The 21085-nt window shown below is 42.6% G+C and overlaps 1 protein-coding gene across 4 annotated transcripts in view; it reads right to left on the bottom strand.

Annotated features, from left to right (window-relative positions):
- The window catches only part of ERCC6 (ERCC excision repair 6, chromatin remodeling factor), a 72243-nt gene extending 51599 nt beyond the window's left edge, over positions 1–20644 (bottom strand). For 3 of the 4 annotated variants that reach the window (XM_004765853.3, XM_045068489.1, XM_045068490.1), the window contains exons 1-5: positions 20549–20644; positions 16617–17053; positions 14667–14787; positions 12709–12820; positions 8241–8958 (exon numbers count right to left, since the gene is read on the bottom strand). In XM_004765853.3, the coding sequence (XP_004765910.1) occupies positions 8241–8958; positions 12709–12820; positions 14667–14787; positions 16617–17038 (1373 nt within the window). In that variant the 5' untranslated portion in view covers positions 17039–17053; positions 20549–20644. Of the gene's footprint in view, positions 1–8240; positions 8959–12708; positions 12821–14666; positions 14788–16616; positions 17054–20548 lie in introns of those variants that run through there. The other variant, XM_045068491.1, reaches the window with a different exon arrangement.
- Between the last annotated feature and the right edge of the window lie 441 nt (positions 20645–21085).

Genomic DNA, 21085 nt, shown 5'->3' with positions numbered 1-21085 from the left:
TAAGAAACTTGAAGAGTGTCCCCTGGGCAGAGGTCTAGTGCCCCCTAGTGCATTCAAAGGAGAAATAATTTTTTTATTTCTCCCCAAACTATGGATAATGTGCTCCTATTTGCACAGACATTTTATCACTAAGTGGACCTTATCATATTGATAAAAAAATGTGAAAGAGGTAAGAAAAGCCTGACATTAACATAACTTAAGTATTATAATAGCTAATGATCTGGTTATGCATACTAATACCAACTGTAAACTGCCTTTTACTTTAGAAAGAGGACACCTTTTCGGATATATCAATATATATGGGCTCTTCTTCATGATTCTCACAGACCCTCTTATTGGCTTGAAGAAATCCTTGTAGCAAATATTTTAGCTAGTGGGCATGCAAATAAGAATAGCTAGTACTTACTGAGTGCCTGACATATGCCCAATAGCTTAGATATATTATCTTTTACAATCCTCACACGACCCCTGACCAAAGTACTCTTACAATCCCCATTTTGCAGATGAAAAGATGTAGAATATCTCACAGCTACTAGGTAAGACTCTGGCATCTGATTCCATGGCCTGTAATTTCTAACCCCTATGTTACATACCACCTCCTAAGTAACATTTGCTGCTCTGGACCAGCTGTGTTTGGGGAAATTACACATACAAACACCCATACCATATATATGTGTGTGTGTATGTGTGTGTGTGTGCATGTGTGCATGTGTGTGTGTGGATGTATTTTTAATTTAGAGTCAGAAAACAAATATTAAGTCATAACAAGAATAGTTACCAATGTTCACTGTGTGCTGGGCACTGTTGTAAGCAATTTACCAGTATTAATTCACTTAATCCTTACAAACCCTATGAGGCAGATACTATTTTTAATCTCTTTTTCACAGTTGAAGTAGGCAGGGAAAGGGTGAAGTAGCCTGGCCAAGATCACCAACATGAAGATTCAAACACAGATAATCGGCCCCCAGAGTCTGTACTCCTGTTACATATCTTGCCTCTCAAAAAATATTTTTTCAAACTACCTCAAACTACTTCTTTTCTCATAGTGTGAGCTAAAGAATCAATACTCACCTCTTTAAGCACCATACAAGGAAAACAACTGTACAAGAGCAAACCAATTTCTAAAGCTTCAATTCAAATTTGTCTCAAAAGATGTCCTTCCCTACCTCAGTACTGCACAGAGCGAGTCAAAACTCATTCTTCACAGCACACCTGCCAACTCTGTCAAGTAACACTAAGTCAGCTTAGCAATTCCTTTCACTACAAATAACCTGGGCTGAACAAACTCACAGGATACATTTAATAAACAGAAAAAACGGTGCCTATACCAACTCACAAAAGAGGCAAAATACACTGAACAATAAGAACTGTCAATTATCAGTAGCTTCAGGTCATACAGTAATAAAACGAACGTGCCCATTCCAAAGCTCCAAGGAAGTCATACACTGAGCTGCTTGAAATTCAAAAGTGACCTAACTGCTCTGCCTTCATCTTCACATTGCAAGGGCCACCAGGCTCAGAGTCTGGATCTGCACTGTGAGGAAAAAGCCACACACCGCATAGTTAAATCATTCTCAATATGGGGTGAAATTTCAATCTCGGGCTCATTCTCCACTATTGCAATATCCAAGAAAGAAATTCTACAACAGAAGCACAATGAGCACAATTTGATTTTTTGAAAATATATTCAAGGCACCAAGCTGGGTATTTAATATTGTTTTCTTTTCTGTAGTGCGGTAGGTTTTCTATTTCAGACAGCTAAGAATCCCTTACAGATTAGTCTAATTTGCTAAATTGAGATACTCAGTGTTTTACTTTTCTTATCTGCCTTTTTATGGTCTATCTGGGTGGACTTAATTGGCACATGTGAGCAGATGAAATACCCTCAGTTAGGAGTCCAGATCTCACAGAGTAAATTAAGACTGATGCACACAATTAGGCGCTGGAGCTGGGAATGAGAGGTGTGTGCAGAGCACGAAGCAGAATTAGTCTTCATTTGTGTCTCAGCTTCGTCATTTAAAAGGAGCCAAGATTCTCTCTGAGAGAACTCTGTAAGGGAGTAACTTTTTCTTCTCTCTTTAAAATACAGACTCCGGGGTGGGGGGAGGGTATTTCCTGAGAAATTAACTCCCAGAAACTGATGATAAGAACAATGTTCAAATCATTAGGTTTCTTGATCAAAGTAGGTTTAGGTTTCTGGATCAAACTTAAACTTCTAATAAATTCAGATTTTAGAGAACAAATGATTTTTTTTTTAAAGTTATAAGCTCTACAATGTAATCTGGCCTTCCTTCCTGAATGTGCTAAATCATCATCCAAGGCAAACAAAGATCCAATTAAAGAACAAATGAGACAATTGCAGTGCAAAGGGAGCCAGCTCTGGACAAAGAGAAGGCAGCTCTGGGAGGACAATAAGATGGAGACACGCAGCTAGGAGAGTGGTTCTAGGAGGCATGGCCTCCTAGGAACGGGACCCACAAAAAGTGTGGAGGTGGTCCCCATCAAGTGATGGCGGAATCCTGCTGCTGAAGCAATGCTCTTCTCAGTCCACTGTACTGACCAAGCCGATAATCACTCCCGCCTACCCCAACCAGACCCCCTCCCCTTCCCCCAGGCTTCTCTATCTATGTTCTCTTGGGCAAATTATGTGAGCTTTCTGGGCTCAGGTTCCTAGTTCCTCGGGGTTGTGAGGATTAAACCAGCAAGCCCACTTGATATGAAGCACTGCCAAGTACTATGCATTCAGTGATGCTAGCTATAGTTGTTCTCAGAGAACCTCCTTCCATCCCCCACATGCCACCCTTGCTCAGGCCATCAAAGCCTCCAAATTTCCAAACCCAAGAGACGTTTTTCAACATTTATGCCACTTGGCTTGAACCCTGTAAGCATCTGAAAACACTGACAGCCTTTCTCTTCTCAGTCTCTTTTTCTTCTCTTCATGTATATACAGCCAAACCCTCCAAACCAGGATCCAATCCACCCGGGGCCATAGGGGCCCAGGGCTCAAGAGGAAGGACAACGGAGATACTGTTTACTCAGATGATCAAGCCTTGCAGTGTGAAGACACTGTGTAAGATATGCATAATGAATGGAGCCATTTAAAGTTAGTCACATAAGATAAAGTAAAATTTTAAAAAGGGGGGCTGAAAAGAAAAATCTTTAAGGTTTAAAGACATTTTATTAAATGGATTAGAATCCAGTTACACCAACAGGCATCATGACTACAGATGCAGGTTAAACAAGATATGACACAAATCCTATCCCCATCCACACATTATCTGTCAAGTCTTCTAGACTCCCTATAATCTCCCCAAGTCCCCATCCAAGCGACTTAGGTTTTTGGTTGTTTCCATCACAGGGAGGTGGAGGCAGCTATGTACTGACTCTTGGCGCCACCTTGTGGTCATATCTAGATATCGCACATTCTACCCGATCGCACAAACGGAAGGAAAATGACATTTACACAACTCTGTCCTGGCTTCAAATCCCAGCTCTATCTCTTAACAGTGAGATCACAGGAAAGTTGATCAACTTGAACAGGACATGATCAAATGTTTGAACCTCTTACTATAACTTTAATAACTGAAAGATATGTATGCGCAGGATCAAAGCCTGGAATGAAATGTAGACAAATAACACAAAAAATAGAGATGTAAGTAGTTATTTCATCTTAATGTTATCATAAGTTCACTATTTAAAAAAAAACAAGGAATCATCAGAAGTGCAAGGTGGAGAGTGTGGAAAGCCGTCAAACCATTCACAGGGAGCAACTCAAATCGGTTTCAGGCTGTGACCTCTGCAGCTTGGTCCCAAGGACCTGATAATCTGAGAAGACTTAGTCACCACCTACTCAAGAGTCTGGGAAATCTACTGCCACTCGCTGAGGTGGCAGTGGAATGCGAGAGGGGGCAGATTTATTCCAGCAGCAATACCAAACTGACTCTGGGCTAGAGTAGGGGAAAAAAGCATTTCATTTTCAAACCCCAACATCCTTACCCACAGTTCTTTCCAACAGTCTCAAGGGCTTCCTCAGTGGAAACACAGTAAGGGCCTGTAATGATAAGGAATGCTACCAACCTCACCTCAGAATCAGCGGGAGCTCAGTCAATGTACCCACACAGTGCCCAGCTCCTCCCACCCCTGACCTGGAGCCTCAGACGCTCTAGGCTGAGTCTGGAAGATGCTTTCCAGGTGATTCTGAAGCATATGGTCTGATAGGAAGGAAATGATCTATTACATACAGCAAGCAGCTGAATGAACTAACCTCAGTTCCCCTTCAAGCCCTCCCCTATATAAACAAACTTGTGCAGGGTATATATAAAGATTTTAGAGAAACAAATACAAACTAAATCTGCCAAAAGCCACAACCTCAAAAAGGAAAACAGTATATAAAACCTATTTATACACAACATGTACTTCCCAAACTTGACAGTGCATCAAACCACCTAGAAAAGCTTCTAAATATTACTGCTTGGTAGCCCCATGCTAGCCTTCTTGAATCAGCACCTCCAACGGCAGGGCTCCCAGGTGATTCTGCAGATTCAGGCCATGGCGGGGTAACCTCTGCTTTAGTCTACGCTCACTGCCAAGGAAATACAGCCCATCAAGTTAGCAACTTAAATAATAACGTCTGGCAAACAGAAACAGAAAGAAGAGCTTCAGGGTATGGGTTTAAGTCAAAGGCTAAACACTAGCCCTACTTGTGCCAGTAGGAGACAACGTGTATTTGGAAATGCATCCTCTCACTCGGGATGGAACCTGACCTACAGCCCAAGTCTGACCCAAGCAGTGCTGACCACTGCCAGAGAAGGAGGCCAGAATTGGTGGCATTTTTTGTTGGTGCTGTATCTCAAGGTTGGCAAACAGCTGGCATGAAGGCTGCTGCTTCCCCCAGGCCCCCATGCCCATGGCAGAGACCACTAATGGACTGTGCCACTCTTTCCCGAAGAGCCCAAACAGGGTCTGTTCCCCCCCACCCCGCGAACAGACTGCCACTACCCAAGATGGGAACTGTTCGGCAAGGCGAGGGCCTGTGCCTGACCTGTCCTGCGGCGGATGGCTTAGAAGCCAGGCACCACCTGGCGACGGCGGATTGCTTAGAAGCCAGGCGACCACCCCACCAATCCAAATGAGAAATAATGTGCCTCCAAAGCAAACAAGTATTTTCCCTCTCAGTAACCTGCACCCTAAGGTCTATTTCAAAATATCTGAACTACTCAATAGACAAAGCCCTGTGCTAGAATTAATCTCCTCCCCAAAATCTTCCATGTCTGAATTCATTATTCCCTTCACATTGGGCCTACTGGTGCCTGTGTCCCCTAATAAAAGTTCACAAATTCCTTGCTGGAAACCCTAGTCCTGGTCCTAGAGCGCACGTACGCATTCATGCAGCGAGAACAAGGAGGAAACAATGGGAGTTGCCTTCTATCTCATCTGTTAATCAATCAGGAACACTAAGTAACAAGGACTGCTGATCTTTGATCACCTTGAGGAGAAAGGTGCACCTATGTCTGGTCTTCTAGGCCACCCTGACCTGTTCTGGCTGTACAGACTGGATGAGGTAAGTGACATGTAAGTGTTCACCAGGGACACCTAACGCTCCAACACTGAATGTGTGTCATTCCTATTATTTGGCTCCTGGAGCTCCCGGACCCTAGTTTTATAAAGCAGCAATGTATTTTAAGAAAAGCTGAACCTCACAACTAAAAGCAATACCCTAACTGATACTCTGCTCCTACAAAATGAAAATTAGAAAATCATGGATGTTTTCTAGGCTCTGCATACTAAGGACATGAGTAAGAACCAACAGAATATGTACTTCTAAGAACTAGCTCATCCGTCCTGGTACATTATCAGAGGTATGAAAATCAGGGAACACCACTAAGGACACAGACAGCCTCCAAATGCAACTCAGTAAAGAGAAGCAAGATACAAATGAGGAAAGGGAAAAATATATGGGCAGTTTAAAACAACGAGTAACACTTCCAAGACTGTTCTGAGGTCTTGGGCTAAGTCAGAGAAAGTAGGATCCTAAGTGCTATTATCCTATTCCAGAAAAGGTTAAGCTCTAGAGAAGGCTTGATAGGAAATTCCCACTTGGCAACAGCTGAAAACAATGATACATAGTTGGGACTAAGCTAGAGCTAAGGAAAGAACTCTGACGCTCGAGCTGAGAGAATTAAGGGGTTAAGATCTGGAGGAATGACTCACTTTCACTTCTAAGCACCACAATGCTCTAAATGAGCATAATAATTAACAGGGCTATAATTAATACAAGAAAGCACCTGGCCTAGGAACATATTCCTAAGTTCGAACCATAAAGGAAAACTCATTTTTCTATGTTGCAAACTCTATAAGGCTTTATTCTGATCATCTGTCATCAAACCACTGCTAAAATAAGGGAGCCTGAAGTCTTTTTTGGTTTTGTTTTGCTGTTGTTCGTTACAATTTCAATATGTACACAAAGATCAGCAACAACAAGCAACAAAATAAAAAAGCAACTGGTAGTTCTAAAATGTTCTTAATGCTTCTTAGATCCTGCCTTTCCTTTCACCATCCCCCAAACCATAGAGTACCAAAGGAGATGTCATACAAACATTTCAATGTGTTATCTGCAGTTTAACAGCCTTAATAACTGTAGCCATAAAATTTTAAAAGCTATAGTATTTTGGTGGCAATTAGAGTTATTGATATTTCTGAAATTCAGTTGAGATTTTACTGTAACTTCAGCAAAAAACTGCTTTTGATATGGCTTTCGAAGTAACTGTTCTACAGTATTGAGATTATTAAAAACGTGTTGCCATGAATTTAAACTAAATCCTTATTTAAAATTCAATCAAAATAAGCCACTTCTGCTCAAGATACTAATACATTTAAAATAAATATTGAATGAGAAGAAAGTACTATTCCATTTACAATCAATATGTTGAGATTAACACTTTTATTAATTCTACAGTTAGTTAAGAGAATGACAGTGCTCAAGGTTCAAGAGTATCCAGCCATATCCCTCAAACAGCTCTACAGATATTAAATGTGCAAAATAAAGTTGCAATGAGAAGTAACAAATATAAGTCCCTCCTCAACTATGCTACACTGGTCTACCACAGTGTGAGTGTAACAGTTCTCAAGAACCAGATTCAGGTCACAGGTCCTCAACCTCTTTGTGAAAAGAACTATGCCACATCTGCTTTTAAAAGACTAGATTATGTATGTGATAGTCTGGGTGTGGGTCATCAGTTCTCAACAGAAGGAAAAAAATTATCAGGACAGTTTGCATTCACGAAGATCAGCGGAAAGCTACAAGAAACATGATAAATGAGGTCTCCCTGCATATAAAACAAGAAAAAAACTATTGAGGACTGGAAAAAGGCCAGCCCGGGAGCAAATACTTAAAAATGAATCCACTAAACAGATTCCCTTTCCCTTGGACTTCTTAGTGCTGAGTAAGCTCACGTGGGAGGCCGGGGAGGGGCAGGGTCGTGCTTGGTGGGCACACCAGGTACCTACAGCGTCCAGACCATTTTTCAGGGCTCACAAAAAATATGTGGCAACTGACTTCCCAAAGGAACATGATCACCTTCCCTTTCATCTTATTTGCATCATCTACTGAGTCACAGAAAGAAAAGCCAAAGTCAGTGTCCAGCATCAAAACTGAAAAGTGAAAAGGAAGGGCAGGCGATTGCCCGTGAAATGCCTTTCTGGCAGCGTGATGGGAGTTCGTAATTCTGCAGGGGACTACTTTCTCAAGACAAGGAAGGAGGGATTTAAGAAAACAAGTTTATTCTTTCATATACTAAAGCTTAAATTTCAGCTCCTTTTTGGAAGAAAGTCCTGGACAATTACTTTCCTGCATAAAAAGAAAAAAACCAACCACGCAACATACACGACACAGGCAGTGTTTTCCTCTTCCTGACCCTCCCTTCGGGGTCCTCTCTGAGGGTAAAGGCACACGGCTCTTGCTTCAGTCCTCTGCATGCCTCTTGCCTGGGCCCTTCCCCTAAGCTCTTCTTCTGAGACATGCCCCAAATCTGAACGAAGATACAAAAGTTAGAGGCATTGGGGATTAGCTCCATTGGGGATTCCAGGGCTCTGCTGGTTCAAGGAGGCTAAGGCTGCAGGGATTCCAACCTTTGGATAAACGGGGGCCTAATACATTAAGCCAAATCTAGAATTCTTATTCAATAAACCTGCAGCCTAAGAGAAAGCAAAGAGCGCAATCTGTTTACAACCTGCAGACTGACCTTAACCGCTGCTTATAATAATCTTCATCTCCATCATCTCGGCATCTCACTACTTTCCGACTTCTTCCTCCACAGGCAGCTTCTGCTTCTTCCCCAGAACTTGGAAGGAAGTCATCCTCGATCTCCTGCCCTGTGACTTTTTTCTGCCGTTTCCGGTGCTTGAGCACAGGCTTCAGTTCATAGTCCGTGTCCTCTGCCGTCAGCTTGGCCTCCTCGGCCTCCTCCAGCTCCTCCTCCGTGGGCAAGTACTCGGACTCTTCACCCTCAGAGCTGCCCTCCACCTTCGGCCTCACGTCAGACTCCAAAGGTTTCTTTCCTTTTGGCAAGCCCACCTTCCCCTGGAAATGAAGAGCCCTTTTCTGGAGCTTCTTCATGTGCTTTTTCAAGCGCTTATCTGTTTTCGAGAGACCTTTGCTTTGCTCATTTGGTTTGTTTTCGTGGAGTGCTGTGCTCAGTTCCGAAGTGACCGAGGCCGGGGTTTTTCTAGAAGCTCTTTTACTACAAGCTTGCTTCTTCCTTTCAAAAGACAATTTTGCTTGATCTGCCAAATACTTTTCAAAACCCGATGCTTCGTTGAGCATTAGTTTTCTAGGCTTTTTCTCCTGTTTCTGAGGGATCTGGGTTCCAAAAGGTGTCATCTGGCCCGTGCGGATGAGCTCTTCCCAAGCGGTCTCCTGGGCAGGCATGAGCATGCTGCCGAGACAGGACGGCCCCGGTTCTGAAAGAGGGATGACAGTACATTGGGCACTAGCGGAAACCTTTCCAAGAGCACAACACAAATAGTCACTTCTCCAACAAACAGCAACTATGATTAACTCACATTTTTAAAACATACCATGGATGGGGGCACCCGGTGTCTCAGTCTTTTGGGCCTGCAACTCTTGGTTTCAGCTCAGGTCATGGTCTCAGGGCTGTGAGATTGAGACCTCAGCGGGCTCTGCACTCAGTGCAGTCTGCTTTAAGATTCTTTCCCCCTCCTGCTTCCTCCCCCTCTACTCCACACCCCACTCGCATGTGTGCTCTCTCTCTTAAAAAAATAAAAATTTTTTAAAAATTAAAACATACCATGGATGTACAAAAGCATATTGTGTATAAAGAAGAGAACAACATTTATTATAGCATTCATCATGCCAAATTCAATATACTGAGTCAAAAAGCTGAATCCTCAAAAACTTTTTATTTTTTCTTTTTTTTTTTAAGATTTTATTTATTTATTCAAGAGAGAGATCACAAGTAGGCAGAGAGGCAGGCAGAGAGAGAGGAGGAAGCAGGCTCCCCACTGGGCAGAGAGCCCAATGCAGGGCTCAATCCCAGGACCCTGAGATCATGACCTGAGCCAAAGGCAGAGGCTTAACCCACTGAACCACCCAGCTGCCCCTCTCAATAACTTTTTCTAAAATAATGCATTATAAATATACTCTCTATGCAGCCAGAGAAAGACCTACCCATATGTAACGTTCAGACAAATGTGTCTGTTTCCTTATCGAAGAACAGCCCCCCAGGAAGCACTCTCCCAAGTTTCCATGCCACTTCGAGTACCAGGACCCGCACAGACTTAAAATGCAACAAACAGCAAAACTGCAAATGTATAAAGAATCAACATGCACCTGAATAGGTAAAAGTTAAATGTTTGCTCCACACAATGTGGCTATTTAAGTTGAAAACTCAGATCCTCAGACACACTTGCCATATATCAAGTGCTCGATGAGCCGGGTGGGGCTAAGGACGACCACAAGGGACAGCACAGACAGCACTCCCATCACTGCCAGCAGGTCTACAGGACAGCACTGTTAGATGTGCACCTGACAGCACGGAGGGTGTAAACGGGAAGTTCGGTCTTAAAAACATAAAGTCACCCGGAAATCTCTGAACTTCATCTCGAGCAGCACTACTTTACCCAGAGCCGAAACTCCAACAGAAGTAGGGCTGAGCATAAGGAATTCACATTCCACAATCTACGTTTCTCGCGGTGCAGTAACACCACAGCCCGTTCTTCACTAAACTTGCAGTGAAGAAAAATACACATCAGGAAGTGCACAAATGCCAAGTGTACAGCTCAGTTACTTTTCACAAAAAAACACACTGCACACCCATCTCCAGATCGAGAAACAGAACCTGCTAGCACCACCAGATGCACCTGTGATGGCACATCCCAGTCTCTAACCCACTCCCAGAATAAAGACCCACCACACTATTAACACTACAAACAAGCTGTCCCTGGCTTTGAGCTTTATGTAAATGGAAATGTTGGTACACTTGTGTCACCTTATTTGGCTCAACATTACACTTGATAGTCATCCCCATTCTTGAATACAGCTGCAGTTGCTGGTTTTCACTGTTGTTAGTATTCTATCACATAGCTACACTGTAATTTTTCCATTCCACTGTTAATGGACATTTGGGTAGTTTCCAGATTTTAGTTACTATGAATTACGTCGCTATGAATATTCTCGCTATGAATATTCCAATACACATCCATCAGTAATTCGTGTATACGTAATTCTTTGGGTATGTTAAGCTTTAGCAGACACTGCCAAACAGTTTTTCAAAATGGTCCTATTAATTTTAAGTTCCACCAACAATGTTTGAGAGTTTCGATGGGTCTACATTCTTGACATCGTAGCTATTCTAGTACGTATGCAACGGTACCACTCTGTGGTTGTCATTTGTATTTCCCTACGAACTAAAGGACTAGGGCACCTCTTCATAGATTCGTTGACCTTCTGAATAGCCTCTTTTGAAGAAAATGTTCAGGTCTTTAGCCCTTCCCAAGAGTTCTTTAATACACTCTGGATTCCTGTCCTTCAATTAATACATGTGTTGCAAGAATCATCTCCCACTCTTCGGCTTGCCTTTTCACTCTCTCGGTGTTCTCTTTTCAACAGACGTTGTGAGACAGCTCACTCATCAAACCTTTTCCTTTACCATGAGCATTTTTATGTCTCATTAAGTCTTTGCCCCAAGATCATGAAAATACTTTCCTATGCTGTATTTTAAAAGCCTTGTTTTACCACTCACATTATATTTAAAATCTATTTTTCATTTATTTCTGTACATGGTGTAAGGGCCCAAGGTTCGTTTTACCTTGGTGTGAATGAATCCAGCACTACTTACTGAAAAGATGATACCTCTTCACAGCACTGCACTGCTGTATCTGTCATAAACCAAGTGACCACGCGGGGGTGGTTCTGTTTGCTGGTCCCTATATTCTGTCCCACGGGTCTATCTCTTTCCTTGTGCCCATACTTCACTGTCTTAATCACTGCAGCTTGATAACAGGTCTTGATATTTTGTTCCTCTTCAAGATGAACTTTTCTTGGCCCAACACATTTTTACATCAATTTCAGAATCAGCTTGTTGATGCCCCCACCCTCACCCTATACTTCCCACCCCAGACTTTCTCCCTCAGAAAAGCAAACAAAACCACCCACTGAAATGGTCAGAGGGCCAAAAGAAAAACCAGGAGAGACTGGGATCCTGGAAGGCACAGAAGTATCTGCTGCTACAGACAGGCCAAGTGAAGCAAGGGTGAAAAGGGGCTTCTGGAATTGGGGAAGCAACCACTAATCCTGGGCAAAGTTTTACCAAGGAAGCAAGAGGAGGTAAAATGCAGTAGAAGGTTTTAGGCAGCCAGACAGGAACAAGAAACATGGCCTCTCAGCAGCAGAAAGCCTTGGTCGCAGGCCCAATAAATTCTGAGAGACTGAAATGTAAAAGTTCATCTAATATTTTTTCTATTGCCTCAATTAATTCTTCATAATAATTCTCCCATGTTACGGAATAAACTTCAGAAACTAGTAGAAAATATCTGCTTGAAAAGCTTAAATGCGAAGAAGCCTTAATCTGTATTTCAAATATTAAATGACTGAGCAGCTACCAACAATTTCTAAACACACACCTACACATACACACACAGAGACCACAAAGATATTTCATTTCGGAGCTTATGCATTTTCTCAAAACATTCTCCAAAAGACACCCATTCTGGGCAGTAATAAAAACAAAATCGGAGCCATAGTATGATAGCTCTTCTTAAACAAAAGAAGTGATGATGTTTGGAAAGCCTGTCAAATACATCCCAAAAACATATGTAAAAGCAAGTCTATGAATGCTGACTGATGATGCTGGGCTTAAAAATGTAATTCAATCAAGAAGTCAGTTGTCCCTACAAAATTAACTACACAAGAATGCTAAGCTCCCTAATTTATTAAACTAATACCAAGTGTACACCAGCAGTCTCTAGTAGATGGAGTTGAACATTTACTTTCATTCTCCAAATACCCCCTTATAACTTAAGAGATTTGGTTCTGCAGGTGTAGACAATAAAATCTTCCTCATCCGTTTTAACAGTAAGGCAAAGAAAGGGATTTTTCCTGAAACCCCAGCCAGGACTGAGGAGATACCCTCACCGCTACAGGCATCAGGCACCAATTCAAGAACAAGGAGACATTGTTCCCAGTAGCCTTACCTATATCCTCCTCCTCCAGACTGGCATGGTCTACTTCAACTTGTACCTCCGCTCCTCCAAGGATAGCCTGGAGACGTTTTTGTTTTGCTGTGATCTTCTTTAGCTGTTGTTCCTTGAGTGGTAGATATTGAATATAGAAAACAGCAATGAAGTGATTTATTGCTAAATACAAAAGATACATTTAAAAACTTTAATCAAGGCAAAATAAAACAGAAATTCCATATATTTCTACTATCATAAAGAACCATATTTGAGCCAAAGGACGTAGGACGTAGGCCTGAAAGCATTCCCATGGGGCGGGCAGGCATGCCTGTCCCCACCCACTCTCCTGGCTGGGCAGCCCAGCTTTCTATGTGCCTGAGCACTGAAGTTCCTGTGCACTGACACTGCACTAGGAGGTGGAACTGCTCTAGTTAGGTTTCCCCACTGCCCACTGGGTAAATGACTAAACCTCTGTTTCTGACTTTAGCAACGGACAGGCTATGAGGTCAATAGGCTGTAGGCAGAAGAAACAAACACAACTGTTCAAACATAAAAAAGCACCTCTGATCATCTACCGTATTTACAACTGTCCTTTACAGTCTTTTATAGTATTCTACCCAATTGCTAGACTTTAAAAGGCATATACATTTGAATATACTCTTTTACCCTACCCACCCCAGACCCCACTTTGTCTTGTCTCCCTCTCTATCACCAGAGCTCAGCAATGCAGCGGTTCCTAGGGCCTCTCCAATTAACTAGGCCTATGGTACCTGGTTGTTCTTCCCAAGGTCAAGAATGTTTAAACACCAAATATGAGAGTGCGATGAGGAGAAATGCTGAGTATAAATGCCGTGTTATACTAAACTGCAATTCCTTTTCCTTCAGTTTTCCCTCATTTAATCTCATTTAAACAGCCTTTCTAAAAAGAAACAAAGAGAGCCTTTCTCTCTGAATAGTTTATCTCTAACCATCAAAGGGCTATTTTAGAAAGATAGGAATCTACAGCTGACTTAGACTAGTATGTAAAACGGCCCAAAGTCTGGTTTCACATGCTCCCACAAGAGGCCAGATGTCCTCTCTCTGCTTTGGGGAGACCTCAGCTGCTTGAGGCCACTGCTAGCTCTGACTTTTGGGCTGCTGTTCTGGAGGTAGGTGATAGACGACGGGATGGTGAAGATAACAGACTGGTGAGTGGAAAACAAAAGGAAGCACTCTACAGACATCACTAGTTTAAATAAAGTAAATGAAGTTTAAATAAAAGATGCAAGGACTTTACTCGCAGCAGGGGGTCAACTGCCAGCACAAGGATATCTGCTCGTCATTTTGGATGGCAGAAATCAAATGATCAAAACCAGGCATTCCTATCCACTCTGACCTATTTTCAAAAAGCATAAATTCCAAAAAATGTTACAAACTTCAAAAAAACAGTGTCATAAGTAACAGATATTCCCTATGAGGCTGTACAACCCTAAGTGCAGATCCATCAGTGTGTCTGGGTGGTAATCATAATACCTAAGAGTAGTGACCTTGAGCATATGCGGGGTGATGGCTGTGGCCATAGGAAACACAATAATCAGGACAAGCAGGAGCCAAGCAAAACAAACAAAAAGAAAATTCACACAACTCAAGGAGATGGAGGTGAGGCCCACATGCCAAACAGGTGCCTAAGTTAGGTAAAAGAAAATGGCACAGCAAGGAAGACTATAATCATCAACATCAACAAGACAGCACGCAAAGCCAGCAAGAGAAACTTCTCTCAAGTATGTGTGATGATGTATGTGTGTATTTTAAAAGACGTTCTTTAACATAAGATATTAAACAGAAACAGCTAAAATATTAAATGTGAAAAAGGAACTCAAAATTTTCTATTATACCTATTTCCTTCACATCTTCTTTTCAGAATACTTCCCAAATATTAAATGAACAGCAATGATGACTTTTTCAAAAATGCAATACTTAATGTTATTTGGAATCACCTTATTATACTTCTGTCGTTTTACTGAATCTAGTTTCCTGTTGATGTCTCTGTTGGTGGCAGCTTGAGGGCTAAGTTGTTCAATAATTTTATTGATTTGCCTTAGGGATGTTGTACATGACCTGAAAAATAAAATAAAATGTCTATTTTCCACTGTGGTAACATTTTTTTGTAGTGTAATGTGAAGACAGAAATGCTACAAAGATGTCCCTTTACTTCTTATTAACTGACAGATAAAAGAAACTAAAGCAGAATGCATGTTCTTGTTGCCAAATACACAACTTGAAGGGTTATTACAAGTTTAAGATAACTGCTAGTGTTTTCTTTGATCTGGCTGATTAGAACCAGGCACATTCCCATTTGTAAGCTGTTTCATTCATTCTACATTTTAAGTGACTACCCAATTCAAGAGACTGTGCTAAAACAATGTACAATAGTTGTCCTTTTAAATTAAAATAAAATGATATACGTTGTTTGGTTCTTCAAGATTTTAGTTTTTCAGAGCAGTTTTAGGTTCACAACAAAATTGAGAGGAAGGTACAGAGACTCCGATATAGCCCTTCCCCAAACACACACAAGCTTCCTCATTATCAACTACCCATACATGGGTTTTTAAAGCCCCTTTTGGAAGTAACCCCAAGTCTGGAAAAGTACTAAAAATGCTGACCTTTTTTATAAAGTCAGATACCTGTGACAATATTTTTTTTTTCACAATACTGGAAGACTTATTTGCCGTAGCATAATATTTTATAGTGTGACGGGGGGAACCAATCTCTAACATGATTCTTCTAAAACAGACACAGTAGAATGGTAACTCCCAGTTTTCAAAACACAAATTTAATCTTGACACTTGTATACTTTGCTATTTGTATCCTTTGTGGATATCAGGACTAAAGATGTTATCAATGCAAGTTACTGGTAGTCTAACCACATGTCACCACGGATGTCATGTTCATCCATGAGGTAATTCCTCAGCACTCTGTCACCTAAGCAAGCAGGAGGCACATATCTAAGATCAGATGTGAAAGTATGTTCCTTATCAGGAATCGAGCTCCCGACACCTAGAATACCATAAGTACTCCGTGGTAACTGCCACTCAGAAGGCCAAGAGAACACACCAGGAAGCTGCTGGCAGAAAACATGTCCTTGAAGTTCCAACCGCCATCTGCCCCACAGTGTCCCCAGCCAAGGGTAGCCAATAGCTCCTCATTCTTCCCTCCTCTCCCCTTCCCCAGCCATCCCCATTTGAGACTGCTCCATTCCTCCCCCCACTCCTTTTCTCTTTCAGGCTTGCCTGACACAGCCTAGAACACTGGCCAAGACAGGGCAGACTGGCAATAGTGAAGAAGCTCCACCGTCGCCTGCCCCACCCTTCCAGCCCAGGTCCAGAGCTGCTTCTCCTCCAACACACAAATGAAGTTTCCATGGGACTTCATCTTTTCTATTGAGTCAAAAGTAGGACAGAAGAAAGGAAAGGCAAGGAGTTGTTTCACATTATTTCTCGAAATGCAAATCTGAAAAATTATCAAAAGACGGACATTGGGTTTAGACACAGGAAACTAAAAAGAAACTAAAGGGCAAGAGAAAAATGTGTTCCTGGTGTCTCAAGTTGCACACATCACACCTTTAGGTACACTTCTCCTGAAAACCATTCTGGGCACATGGCTGTGAGTTCTGGGCTACTCAGAACACTATTTCTCTCTAGGATGTTATGCATAAAAAGGTTGTTGTGAGCTGACCTGAGACCCTGACTACCACATTCAATGTTGCTCCTGAGGGAAAGGACTTAAGCTCACGCACACATGGTTGAGGACTGACCTAACTGACTCCATCCTCCAAATAAGAGGTTCTATAAATCTCCCATATTTCTGGAATACCATGGCTATTACCTGCATTTCTCCATCACATGTAAACACAAAATCTGCAATCAGAGAAGACAGTCCACACTCACGTGAGGTCATCCAGGACTGATCGGTACTCCTTCTCCGCATCAGCAAGCTGGGCCGCACGGCTAGCCTCATGAATGGCGCTGTCCACTTGCCGAAGCACTCCCTGTTCCAGCACATCTTGGTCATACACATCCACACCCAACCCCTGCAGTTCAAGGGCCTGCGCACTTGGCTCCACCGTCTGTATGTGATGTCTGTTGATGTGCAGCAGGGCCGACCCTCTCCTCGAAACTTCCGATGAACACCCCTCGGCAGAATTGGATGGTCCATTAGCAGAGGAACAAGAGGGGAGGCTTTCCTCCACCTCCACACTGCCATCATTCTCTTGCTTGATTGTCATTTCTTGTTTATCATTGACATACTGACTTTGCAAACCGTCTTGCTCCTGAGTTGAACTTGAGTTGGAGATTCTCGCATTTTGCATCCTCTACAAGAATACCTAAAGGGGAAAAAAAAATGTAATAAACCTTTTTGGTTATAAAGAATTGATATTTATATAGTTTCTTAACATCTTTATAATTAAGGAACACTGAATTCTCAAAAGATCAAGTAATAAGCCTCCAATTAGATAAATTTGAGTTTGCAAGTATTACTTTTCTTAAAAAGGCAAAAGCTATACATCTTCTTGAGTTCTGATAATAAGAAGTATTAACCAAAAAAAGAAAGAAAAAGACAAGAAGGAAAAAACAGCATCAACAATAAAAGACATTTGGAAAGCCATGTAAGAAAACTGGCAACCAAAATCTTGACTGGCACCCTAAGAGTCTTTTCCAAATCAACTGACGCCATTTGACTGCTACTTTCCAAGTTAGCATCTTCACTGCATTATGGCACAAAAGTTTGATAATACAGTGGCATGATGAACTGTGATACACAAATTTAGTGAAGTAAGCAACAAGCTTTTCTATGAATCTGACCACTAGAAACTTGGCTACTTAATACGCAGAAACTCTGAAACTTGGCTACTTAATACGCAGAAACTCTGAACGAGACATAGTATCACCACTAAAATCCGGCATCTGAGAAAATTCTCAAAAATTACCCTATTCCAACGTGCAACACAATTTCTTGCCAATCAGGTTGTAAAAAACAGGTTAGGCCTGATTATGTCCAGCAGACAAGGAAGATCCACCCTCACACAATGCTAAAAGCAATATGAATTACTAAAGCTTTTTTGGAAGGCAATTTAAAGATATCTATCAAGATTTAAAATGCACATGACCAGATATGTATTCCAAAGAAATACTCACATACATGCAAGGAAGGCTATTCACTGTAGCATATCAACAGTTTAATATAAGCGTATAAGCATTAAGTATTTTCAGTGACACTGATACAAAAGGCTTGTAAACTGAAAAGAAATCAGAGTATGAACACATTTATGTTAGATAAAAAAAAGTCTATCTGCATCTGTGTGTATTAAATGCATTCAAAGTGATCTGGAGATACACACTAAACCTGCAACCACTGGGGAGGAGGAAGCAGGATAGGGGAGAATAAAGGAAGATTTCACATTTCACTCCACATACTCAGGATCTCCTTCAGTAAAATGTATTCACTATGTTGCCTGTGTAACTCTAATAAATACATTAAAAAGCAATGCAATAACCAAGAGACAGCCTTGCTTTTTATTTAACTAAATAAACTAAGGTTTCTTTCACCACCAAAACTTTGTTTATATAAAAATACCAGGAGTTCTCCCAATAAGCCCCAATGATTTCTCATTAAATAAAACCATCTTGGCAGCCAAGCACAAGTACAAAGACACCAGGAACTTAGCACTATCCCTTCCAGAGTAGCTTATTCTCTAGGGGAGGAGAAACATGTCAATAATAACACAGCAGGGTAGGTCTGTAGAAGAGGCACCAACAAGAGGCCGCCTGGAAACAGAGGAAGGGACAATGCTTTGGGTCTGGAGCTAAAGAAACTTATACAAGCTAAGATGTGAACCCCTGATCCAGGGTCTGATACACTGAAGACACCCCATATATCCTGAAGGGAAGTAATGTTCAGAGAGGAGTCTAAAACAACAAGTCCAATGTGGACAACTGAGTCACTGGTGAATTCTGCCATAAAAATAAGAATCTCAGAAAGGAAGCAGATGGGAAACAGAAAGAGGGGCTGGAGAAGAATAAGAATCTGCAAAAAATGTCCTATAGAAGGGAAAAGCTGATGGGGAACAAACACTGGTGACAGGTGTGGAGGGCCCCCCAAAACCACAGATTGCCAACAATCCCCAAGGCTGTACAATTTGCTCCTTGGGTAATTAACAGTCCAGGGAAATGTCACTGTTGGGAGCTTTCAGAGCAGAAGCAGCAGAAGGACAAAAGCGCATGGGGACAGATGCTGAAGAGAAGAGTAGTTCAAGTAACTGAACTTGGGGTCCTAGCTGGATAGATTAGAAAAAAAGAAGAAGAAGAAGCCAGAAGGTACTGGGATAGGAAGGGAAGGAGAAAGGGAGACATCAAGAAGCCACTTGGAGAGTGACTATGGACCAAAGGGCCAAGTTTCCTGAGAATAAAAGCTGAAAATCACGAAGTTTTCATCAGAAACTAAACAGTTTCAGATGTGAAATAAATCATTCATTTAACAAATACTTGATAGTCAATTATACCAGACAGTGTACTAGGTTCTGTCACCACAGAGCTTAGACTCTTGGGAAAAACATACATTTTAAGAATTATATACACATACACATATTTATACATTTAAACATGTTCATACATAAATTATACCCACATACGTAATTATGGTAACCGCTATAAAAGTACAGGATTCTTTAGGACAAAGTAACAGAGGAAACTAATTGACAGTGCAGAGTTAGGGATAAGGAGGGAGACCTCTCTGATAATGATACCTGAGCCAGTGTCTGAAGGATGAAAAGGATTAAACAGGACAAAACTGAAACGAACATTTTGCAAAGAAACGTGTAATTTCTAAGGCTGGTAAGAGCTGGTGCCCTTGGAAAATGAAAGGATGGAACACAGTGAGAATTTTTTACTTTATACTATGGGCATAACAGTTAAAGTTGCTGATAAGGATTCCATTCATTGTATAAATCTTACAGATTATTTTCTAACACTCTGCAAGGAGTAATCATCTGGAAAAACAGTATCTTCATTGTCCTCCCCTTTGAGCACTGGGACTTGTGTGGGAGGCACTGGATTCTGGTTTGCACTCGGTTGTCAACATGCCTAGCTGGGGAGGGAGTGGGGCCCAAGTGAAGATGTGAAGAAGTGAAGATGGAGGGGTAGCCAAGATCACAAAGGACCTGGTAAAACATGAACTTGGATTTCATTCCAATGATTTTGAAGACTTTTAAACAGGGTGATGATGTCATGACCTATTTGAATTTCCTAACAGATCACCTGGGCTACTGAATGGATAACGGACTGGAAGAAACAGTACCAGGAAACGACGGGAGACGCACGGGTGGGAAAACGACTGCAGCTTGGAACAGGCTGAAGACGGATGCTACGTAGGAAATCCGTGTTACAGCATTCGTATACGGACTGCTCAATCCTTTACCCAATCCCACTTGACAGGATCAATGCCCAAAGCGCCTGACTTGTATTTACCCCGATGCTTTCTTTCAAGTAACAACTCCAGTTATTTTTTTCATCGAAATCGAACAGGGCCGCGCTCATCCTGCGCTCTGGGCCAACACAAAGCCCAGAAGCTCAAGTTTCCGGGCCGGCCCACTACTAGCCCGCCGCCGGCCCGAGGCTGGGACCCACCGCCGCCCCAGGTGAGAGCGCTGGGCGTCACTTCCGGCCGCAGGTGCGCAGGCCAGGAAGGCGCGCGCCCGACTCAAGGGCCAGTTCCTGGTCAGCCCCGCGGATGGACTCCCTCAAGACAGCCAGATGCCCAAGACGAGGCCATAGGCTCCTGGGAGTCCGAGCTCGAAGTTCAGCACGGCCTCCCCAACACTCACCCCAGGGCCCCGCGGCCACCAGTACGGAAACGCAGATGCCACCGACGCCCGCAGCCGTGGAAGCCGGACCGGGGCAGCCGCGGCGCATGCGTCTTTGGTCCGTCGTAAGCACCGCCTCCCAGCGTGACCTAACCACGGCGCAAGTGCCGGAAGGCCCTGGAAGGGCGTGCGCGGCCACGTGATTGGACGGATGCGTGTAGCCCCGCCTTTTTCTCTGCGTTTTGCGTGTAAGGGTTGTATGGGCTGGTGATCCGATGTGTGACTTGGGTCCGGCGTTTCAGCGCTGGTCAAAAAGTACCTCTTCAGTAGGACGATCATAAGAATGGAAGGACATGTTTTCCGGAAGAAAGAGAGAGAGGTACTGTGTGCCGTGAATCCCAAAGAAAATAAGCTTGGGGAGGGGAGCCGGCTGGAATGACCCGTTTCAGTCGCCTCTCGCGGCGGGCGTTGTTGCTCGGTCTTGGTCGTCTGGCACGGCTGTTAGCACGCAAAGAAGAGGGAGAGGCCTTGTTTAAACCTGTTGCCCCTCCAGCTCCT

Source organism: Mustela putorius, unplaced genomic scaffold (assembly GCF_011764305.1).
Source record: "Mustela putorius furo isolate JIRA1106 unplaced genomic scaffold, ASM1176430v1.1 tig00003909_pilon_pilon_pilon, whole genome shotgun sequence".
NCBI lineage: Eukaryota > Metazoa > Chordata > Mammalia > Carnivora > Mustelidae > Mustela > Mustela putorius.
This window is presented reverse-complemented; position numbering and strand designations above follow the sequence as displayed.